The following is a 10,250-nucleotide window of genomic DNA, read 5'->3' as shown; positions in this document are numbered from 1 at the left end:
GACTGGTTACGTCAGGGCAAGACCTTTTGCATTGTAGTTGCACAATAATGTTAAACTCAACAATTTAACATTAACCCAAACAAGAGTTTGGGTTAATGTAATTTAATTGAATTCATTATATATATCGCTTAAAAATTATAGGATCAATAAGTTACCTACTAATAAGTTTTTACATTGCTTTAACTTATCAAAATAAGTCATCTTTTTTATGTTACAAAATTCATTTTTTAAAGTCAGTTTAATGTAGATTTAAGTTGAAATGACTTAAACATCCAAGTTGATTTTACTTAAAAATTTAAGGAGGTTATTCCAGTCATTTATTACACGTTATCTTCAAGATATTGAACCGAACAGCACATACAGATGTTGAACGTATCTGTATACTGTACATATCAAATGTATAAGCATATGTTGCAGTCTGTTCTATGAACCACCTTTCAGGCTATTCCTGATTCATTTTAGCATGTTCATTCCAAGAAATTCATAACGTTCATCAGTCATTACCAGAGGCCATTGACGGAAATGTAAAATAGTACAGAGAAACCAGTTAAAATAGACCTGCTTGCATGCTATGATCCTCAAATATTGCAATCTCTATGAAAGCATGAAAATTACTTAGCGTAATTAAAAGCTTGTACATTAAAAATATAAATGTTCTCATTTTGTTTTACGTCTCTCGTTAATAATGAGGCAGACGTCACTGATATACACTGTTCCCAGCAGCACAGCTGACCTGCATTGACCTCACTGCTTAATTGCCCTTATTGTGTGTGTGTGTGTGTGTGTGTGTGTGTGTGTGTGTGTGTGTGTGTGTGTGTGTGTGTGTGTGTGTGTGTTGGAAGCCTCTGATGCTGACAAAGAGGAAGAGCCCTGAAAGGTTGAACCCAGAAATCGCTTTGAGATATTGGCCAAAATACACTGTATTACACTGTATTGTCCAGTTATGTGATACATTTGTGCTGTCTAGAGCCTAAAGCCACACATTCAGACCAGCCAGTCATCTGTCAGCAATAAAACATGATGGAAGGGGCAAATTATAAACTTTTCATCAAAAACCATCCTGCCGATTTGTCTGCCATCAGGGTTACAGTTATTGCAGTGTTGTTCCAACAGATCTCAGAGGACTAAAGACTGGACTACAGTAAAATGGACTCTTTCATACAGTATTACACACGCCAATTACACCCACTGACCCTCTACAACATGGCTTTGTTTCTGCTTGCATAGAAAGAACTGCCCTCTCATCACTGATGCATGAGTCTGACTCAGTTTGTGGGAAGTGAATCTTTATATCACGGTCAGACAAAAGTAACATCAAAGCAAATGTAAAACACGATTGGCATAACACAGTATATACAATACATTTTATGGTATAAGATTAGGGTAATTTCTTTGTTAAGGTGTCTGTGCTTTTATTATCCTCTGCCACTGTTTCAACCTTTGAAGTGATAATCGTGTTGTGCTTGCTTAATGTGGCCATAAGGTGGCACTAGTGGTTCAATTAACACACAGAAGATCTGTTGAATGATTTGCTTTTTTCTACTTTATTCTGACACAGATGTTGTAATATCCACCCGTGTCAAGATATAATTGCTGTATGCACACTGAACATTAATGTCTACTCTATAACAGAAATAGCTAAGAAACCTATTATCCTTCATAACAACACCAAAATTGGACCAACACATCTATCAAAAAAATAAAAAATATTTAACAAATGGTCATGGAAATTAGATGCTTAACTTTTGGAAAATTCTGATTAACAACCTACACACACACACACACACACACACAGGGACGCAAGCATCTTTATAGTAACAATTATCACAACTAAGAAAACATGAAAATGCTGTGGGTTTTCGGTTTTATTTTATTTTATTGACACCAAATCTTAGATTGATACAGCATGTTCTTTAATTTTCTACTACCATGCTTTTACTTGTTTAAAAAAAATGTATTTAGTTAAAATAATGATTAAATTAAAATAAAATGAAGTAAAAAAAAAATCTATTATTTTTAAATAATTTATCTTTTTTTTTCTTAAAGTATTTCTTAAGTAAAACTATGTGTATGTATAGTCAGTACAGATGATGCATTTCTCATCAGACAAGACCAATAAGGATTTATGAATCCACTTTCGTCATTGTCGCCACCACAACCATTACATGGAGACGAGAGGACTGCGGGGTCCCAGTCCTCCCTCCTCAGAGACATGAGCAACAACAGCAGGCAAACCTGTTAGTATCATTATCACAGATATTTAGGCCAAGTATATAGGACAGGGGACTAAAATACTGTTGTACATTAATTAAGCCCACCACGAAGTAGAATATGTGATATCCAGCAGATAATGTCTGTCTCCCTGTGGGTTTTGCATTCCTCAGTCTAGTGTGGCAAGGCTGCTGACAGCCATAACAGTAACAAAATCCCTAAACGTCTCAACACCGCACAGATAATTGCTGTCTTACAGGAAATAAACGCAGTCCATTTTCCATTATCCATTCAGAAATACTACTATAAATTTGTTTTGTCAGTAGTGTCGTGGCAAATAATGCCAACAATCTTGCTCTTCTTGCAGGATCTATCCCAACAGATTTTACAATGTAAGATGTAATTTGCTCTATTTGTTAATAAAACAGCACAACACCACTGTTAATAAAATAAAACACTGCATGGACACAGGAATGAACCAACCGTGGATGAATCAATCGATCAATAAAAGATCAAGTGAAGACTCTCTGTCTAAAGAGGATTGGGACAAATCCCCTTCTTTCATGTGGCAATGAACGCCTCCGTTAGCACAGATCCCAACCAGCTCCTCTGTCCTGTCTCCAGCAGGGTGTTCTTGTGGGTAAACCCATTAACTGTGAGCTCATGTGAAGTTCGGGGAGCGCCACCTGTGTGAGGGGTCCCAGAAGGGGCCCGAGTGTTCGGCCAGGAGTGCAGTCTCTGAATGAAGCAATCATTACAGACTAATTCTGGTGCATGTGACCCGTGCTCACATTCCTGCCTCATCCTCCAGCCTCCCTTCCCACTGCTGGAGACAAGCCGTTTTCAGCACAGAAGAAAAGATATACAGGGTAGATCAGGGCTAGTTGTCACAAGGGTTGTATTTCAGTAAATGTAATATTTTGAGACAATGGTATAAATGCTTATTTTAATTGGCTACAGTAACACTTAATGAAGTATAAATGCAATAAAACCACATACATTAATACAATTAAAAGCCAACAATATTACATTATTGCTAATACAAATAAAATATAGAGTAAGTCAAGGAAGTTTTTTTTTCCAATTGTATTTCATATTTCAAAAAAGTGGTATTCACCAGAAACAGAAGGTTCCCATTGTAACAACTTACCCAATTTGCGGGGGTCAAAAGGTCAATTATGTTAAATAGGCTGTTAATGATATGTTTTTTTCTTAGGCAGTAATGATGGAAATTATCGATAGTTTTTTTTTTTTTTTTTTGCCAAGACTGGAAAATCAACATAAGAGAAATATTCACTAATTGTCAAAAATATGACAGCTAGGCCCGGTATCTCCTGAATCAGCCAAGAAAGTAGATAAATAGGCTAGAAACTGTAGATAGAAATACTGTATTATTGTTTTGGCCATACAGATGCAGCTGTGTTGGGGAGACATGAAACAATTAAAGGGATAGTTCAACGAAAATGAAAATGTTGTCATCATTTACTAACCCTCAAGGTGTTCCAAAACTGTATGAGTTTCTTTCTTCTGTTGAAACCAAAAGAAGATATTCTGAAGAATGTCGGTAGCCAGACAGTTGCCATTGACTACATAGTATTTTCTTCCTACTATGGAAGTCAATATAGCTTCACCTTCAGCTGTTTGATTGCCATGTTCTTAAAAATATCTTCTCTTGAGTTCATCAGAGAAAGAAACTTGAGGGTGAGTAAATGATGATAGAATTTTCATTTTTGGGTGAACTAACCCTTTAAAGATTAAAAGAACCCTTACTACTAAAGTTTTATAAAACTTGACTCAATAGGCTACTAGCCTACTGTATTTCGGGAAATCACTAAAATGATTCATTAGCCTACATCATCCAAAACAGCTGTCTAATAATAGTAATTTGTTTGGGAATATATGCCTACATTAGTCGCACTGTCAGTTCTAGATTCACTAAAGAAAGTCGACCCATAAAAAACATTCGAGTTGGAATCGGACAAAACATTCTGCTAATGATTCGCTTAAAAGAGTCGACTCATTCGAGTTATTCGTTTGGGAATCGGAATACATTGGTCGGGGCGTGTGCTGAATCAGTGAATGAATGGTTAGCGCAAATGACTGTTATTATAGTTCACACTTTATTGTAATATAGCTAGGCTACTGTAAAGAAAAGTTTCTGCCTTAAATTTTTAAATACAATCAACTTGAATCAACAATGATTGAGTCAATTCAACTTAAATTTAGGCCTATGCCTAAAAAAATCAATGTTACAACATATGTTGTCATAACTTTTTGATCATGTAATTTTTTGCAGGGAAAACACCCATTCGAATGAGATGAAGAGTTCACGCGTCGTGTGTTGGTGGCAGTAGTGCTCTGCTCTGCGCGCGAGGCTCTCCATTCGTCACGGTCGGAGGCTCGGAGCCGCTATCTGGGCGGGGAGAAAGAAAGAAACCTCACTAAAGCTCACTAACACTCAGCAGAGGAGAAGCCGCGGTTCACGACTGAGGGCGCGCACGGGAGAATATCTCGCAGACGTGGTGAATAAAAGAAAATCGAAGAATCTCAATCCAAGCACTCACATTTTCTTGTGGATTTTCAACGGTTTTGATGTCGGCTGATCTGTTGTGAAGCGTTTACCAGTTCAACTCTTATTTTTTGGGGGGGGGGGGGAGTGGAGGTAACATTTCAGCTTCATTCGTGTCTTGTAAACGGAATGAATGACCAAGACAAAGGTTGACACCGGTTCCCCGACGCATTTTGTCTCGTCGAAGGAGAAGAGGCAAAAGCAGAAAATGGAGAGCAGCACCGGCGAACCAGAACAGCCGCCTGTGCAGCCGCTGCAAGTTAACGAGAAAAAGAAAACACACCGGGCACCGTCTCCAGCGAGACCCAAAGATGTGCCCGGGTGGTCCCTCACTAAAATCCGCGGAGGTATCGGCACGCCGACGCTGAGCGTTAAACCGGGAGCCATATATTTAGGCGGCCGCGTGTCCAGACGCAGCCCGGTTAACACCGGGAAAGAAACGAAAACAGAGAAGAGTAAACCGACCGGCAAGCCCGCGCTATCCGCGGCCGGTGCTCAGAAGAGCAGCGCGAAGTCCAACAAAAGCGCTCGAAGAAAAGTTTCGGACGCCAGCATCGGATCGGATGATTTAAGCAAGGACTCCGGCTGCGCTCCGGGGAAACTCTCAGCCACCGACAGCAGCTCCGAGCTCTCGGACTGCGCCTCCGAGGAGAACAAGGTCTCCACAGACGCGCTCAGCAGTGACACCGAGACCAGCAGTCGCGGGGGGATCGACGGTGATAAATCGGCAGCAGAACATGGACTATTGGACAAGAGTGGTCAAACCAAGACCAGCGTGGAGAAAGAGCGACTCTCGCTGGGAATGGAGACCGTAGAGGGGAGCGTCTCTCCCGGCGACGAGCGCTCGCTCACCTCGTTCGACAGCAGGATGCTCGCCAGCACTTCCCTGGCGTTTTCGGACCTGACCGAGGAGCTGATGGACGGGATGCACGAGGAATTAATCAGGGAAATAGAGGAACTCAGGTCGGAAAATGATTATTTAAAGGTAAGATAATGATTATATTATTTTATTATTGTAAAATTAAACATAAAAGATTCCAGTAAACATATATTTTCATGATTTGTTATCACAACTTTTTTTTAAATATTTTTTCAAATCAACTTAGTTAATTAATGTGGTTCAAATAACATAATATTGTGAGTTTCTATTTATTAAACCAATCTCCTTCATTGTATTAACTCAAAATTTTAAATAAAACAGATAACTTACTTTTTAAAAGTTAAACCAACAATGGTGTCATATAGCACTTTACCACTGTTTCTGCCAAAATGTCATATTGCTCAGTTTAAGGTTACAACTTGGATGTTATTCTAGTCCTTTGGCTGATGCCAAAAACCAAAAACATTGATCTCAAGAACATAATGCAACATCAAAACCTCAAAATAACCAACTAGAACCAAAATAGTATGCAAAAGGGGTTCAAGGGGTTCTTTTCAGAACATTTGAAGAATTTCTAAAAAAAAATTCCCCAAAGTATAGCCTATAGTAACACTGTTGTAGTTACAACAGTGAAACTGTAGTGCAATATTAGTATAAGCAGCTTAAACAAGAATTTTTTTATGCTCATGATTATGACAACCAACTAGATTGAAAATGCTGAATTACCTTATTAATAAAAAAAAAACATATAAAAGTGGTAAATTAAACACTATAAGGCCACTTAGAACTGATAGCCTATACTGAATCAAGAAAATCAAATTCATAAATTCATAAAACTGAGTAGAAATTACAGAAATTGCTGTGAGATGATAAATGGCTGGAAACTAAGATTTTTTTATAATGATGAAATGTATCACAATAACTGTTTCTTATTGTATTTGGTGGAAACTAGTTGGAGGGTCACTGTATTACTGCCCTATATCATTATCATTGTTCCTAAGGCAGACGTGCCAGTGTGTTCCCCATAAAACTGGAAATACTAATTTTATATTTATGTTGCAAGGCATATATTTAAGGTCCTTGTTTACTATTAGATGGGTTTGTCTTTTCCACAGAATTACTATGAGCTGAACAGTGATTCCTTTGTAATCTCGGTTTTCATAAACTATCAGAAGACCATGACGAAACCAAATCTTTTTCATTTGACATGCCCAATATATCAGCATTAAAAACGGCTAGTGTTTAGTTGCTCTTGCACTCGTGTTGCCTGAGTAATGCAGCTGTTTGTACAGATGCTGCAGCAGTCCACTGCGCCCGCGCCCACTTTTCACTCCATTGTTTATCCGCGCGCTGAGCACGTGACGCGCGCTGCAGTAGTTGACCTATATTCACTGGAAATGTGTGACAGCACGCGGTGGCCCACAGCATCTATCAGTGGGATGCATTTACCCCTTTGAGGTATAAATAGTTTATTTGTGTTTAGAGCCATGTGCGTTGTAAACATCGTGCTATTATGCAAACTCTAGGGTCTCTAGGAAAATCATAATGCAGCATAATGAATTTGATGCATATATTGGTTTTCACACCACACTTGATAAAAGGTCAGGGGCATCATATGCATTTTTTGAAAGGGTGCCAATGGCAGTCCAGACTTACCTGGGTAGATATTTTATCATCTAAACCTAATATGTTTTTTTAAAAAGCTTGCAAAATGCATAGTGATTTCTAAAATGATGCATTGTTTGTTTGTGTGTATATCAGGATGAAATGGAGGAGCTTCGCTCTGAGATGCTGGAGATGAGGGACATGTACATGGAGGAGGATGTTTATCAGCTCCAGGAGCTCAGACAGCAGCTGGATCAGGCCAACAAGACCTGCCGCATCCTGCAATACCGCCTGAAGAAGGCAGAGAGACGCAGTATCCGCGTGGCCCAGACCGGACATGTGGACGGGGAGCTTATCCGCACCCTGGAGCAAGATGTCAAGGTTAGTGCGGCACGGTATATTTATTACAGATAAAACCTACCAATCATATTCTGTTAGGTAACTGATTGTTATTGCTTGAGTTTGCATTTGAACTACCCCTTGTGAAAAAGAAAAAAGTGTACTTGAGTGCACTTCAAATCTTAACAGTTTGTTTTTTAGAAACTGTACTTGCAAGCAGGGCCGCATTAAGAGCTCACTGGGCCCCGGGGCTATGAGTTACTGCAGGGCCCAGCAACTCATTGGATAATTTGTATCCAAACCACAATGATTAAAAACGCATTTAATTTATAAACTTACATCATGATGTCTCAGCAAAATTTACATATTTCTACCGGATATATTATCGCCAGCCCTTTAGGCGAATATAGAGTTTGATCAAACACAAAAAGCAAGATCAAACATCCATCAAGTTAATAATCAAACTTACCGAAAATTTGTGGGGTCGACGATGACGCTGTGTTTTAAAAAATAGTCTAGACTCTAGAATGAAGTGAAGGGTGGAGGCGATTTATTGGTTGATGCGTAGCTATATTCTAATAAGGCGCAGGCACTCCAGGCAGCCATCTATAGGCCTATGTGCAGCAGCAGGTCGATCGTTCACAAGTTTATTAATAAATGTATTATGTTAAATTAAAACGTGACGTTTCATTTCACCATGCCCTGTCCTGCTGCCCACGGGGGTTTGATTGACAGGTGACCTGGCCAATCATAACGCCGAATACGCAATTTTGTCTGACAACAAAGCTGTCAGTAGATGAACGTCGGTGGACTTGAACTTGAAAACGGTATTGTTTAAATTATTTAAATTACAATATTTGAAAGTTGAGACTTTGTTTCATATCAACAGTAAGCTGCTCTGAACTCTCTCTCGTAGTCAATTGTGTAACGTTAGTCTTTGCCCCGCGATGTATTTTTCAGTGCGTGAGTGAGAACATGATGTATGTGACTCGAGCCGCCTGGCTTGTCACACAGTAACTAAAAAAGGCGGGTCTTTGCGAACGGTCACTATTATATTAATGATAATGATTCCATGATAATGCATGGAATATTCGGCAAAGCGCTACTAAATAACAGGGCTAATTTGTGGGGTGCGTTGCGTGGTAAGGCTTTGGCTAATCAGATGGCTAGTAGTCGGCCTATCTGATCCACAGCCAATCACGGGCCCCCTCCTTGTTCGGGCCCCGGGGCTTTAGCCCCGCCTAGCCCTATTGTTAATGCGGCCGTGCTTGCAAGTAATATAAGCGAAGTAAAAAGCCAGTTGCACACAGTTGAAGTTAATATAATATTTTAAAGTTAATATATTTGAAATGTACTAAATTGCAACCTCATCATTACAAATGTGTAATTAGAAATATATTTAAATACACGAGTTTCAAAGACATCAAAGTAGATTTTAGTTCACCATAAATGCTTGTACAGTACACTTGAACCATTTCAAGAACAATAGAAGTAATTATGAAATGACATATAAAAATGTACTTAAGTACTTTTTTTTAATATGAACTATATATTGAATAAGACAAATTTAACTTTAATACACTTCCATTTAATTGTAAATATCATGGAATTAAGTGTCTGAAATCATTACAGTCAGTTTGGACTTAAGCATATTCTTTTAAAGTACTTCTGAATCCCATAAGTGAATCATATACATATCCAATGATGTAAATGTCTCCAGTAGACTGTAAGATCATGCTTTAGCCTGCATGTCATGCACCACACAGGCAGCTGTCTCACATGGCTGTGGACACAATACTTCCTTTATCTGGTCTGTCAGAGGAAAGAGAAATAACCATGATGTCATTCCCATCCCCACTGTCTGTATTCGTCTTTTAAATGGCTGATGTGTATACAGTAACAGAGGGAATGAAAAGGAGGGAGAGTGATTTCCTCTGCCAAGCAAATGCTGTGGCTCTTTGTGCTATTGAGGCTGACTATGGTGGTCTTAAACAAGTGACATTGTCGCATACTTAAGTTTTACTACTCAGGACACAGCTGGTAAGGAGCAGAAGTTTTAACACACAATCGATGAGGCAAGGCAAGGGGGATGGTGTCTGGAGGAAAACATCACGGCCTCTGCTGAATTCTTTAACTGGTGACAGGAGTCTCCTAACACAGGGTCAATTGTCTCCCCACGCTACCGGCACAGCCAGGTCAAATTACACTGATCTTCGCAGCCCTTGTGCATTCAACTGGTTGAAATACTCCATTGCCACCGCTGTGACAGACACACTATGCTTTGAGGAGGAAGAACATTGTTTCTTTAAGTTCAGCTTAGCACAGCAACAAAGCACTGTGTAGATCTAAGTGCTAACTCAGATTTTCTTCTACCCTTACAGGCTTATGAAGATAACTAGTGCTACATCCAGTACTTTGAAATATACTTTGAATAGTTGTCACACATGCTACAGTATTTAGTTAATTTTTACAGTGGCGGATGGCCTATACAGTGTAAAACCAATATACTCATGACTGATTGGTCAGATATTTCCTAATATTCACCATCGTCCATGGCTATGCTGTTTGGCAGACCGCTCAGCCGACTTTCATGTCTCTTGTTTAACACCAATGCTCTCTCTCGTTTGATACAAACACAACTGCTGA

General features: G+C 39.2%; 1 protein-coding gene across 2 annotated transcripts in view; it reads left to right on the top strand.

Annotated features, from left to right (window-relative positions):
- Positions 1–4,627: 4,627 nt before the first annotated feature.
- Positions 4,628–10,250, top strand: part of soga1 (suppressor of glucose, autophagy associated 1) — a 49,798-nt gene continuing 44,175 nt past the window's right edge. For both annotated transcript variants that reach the window (XM_056250019.1, XM_056250017.1), the window contains exons 1-2: positions 4,628–5,765; positions 7,422–7,646. In XM_056250019.1, the coding sequence (XP_056105994.1) occupies positions 4,914–5,765; positions 7,422–7,646 (1,077 nt within the window). In that variant the 5' untranslated portion in view covers positions 4,628–4,913. The remainder of the gene's footprint in view (positions 5,766–7,421; positions 7,647–10,250) is intronic.

The sequence above is a fragment of the Rhinichthys klamathensis genome, unplaced genomic scaffold (genome assembly GCF_029890125.1).
Source record: "Rhinichthys klamathensis goyatoka isolate OS25496 unplaced genomic scaffold, OSU_Roscu_1.1 h1tg000066l_1, whole genome shotgun sequence".
Classification (NCBI taxonomy): Eukaryota; Metazoa; Chordata; class Actinopteri; order Cypriniformes; family Leuciscidae; genus Rhinichthys; species Rhinichthys klamathensis.
The sequence above is the reverse complement of the archived record's forward strand: the minus strand, read 5'-3'. Positions and strand labels throughout refer to the sequence as shown.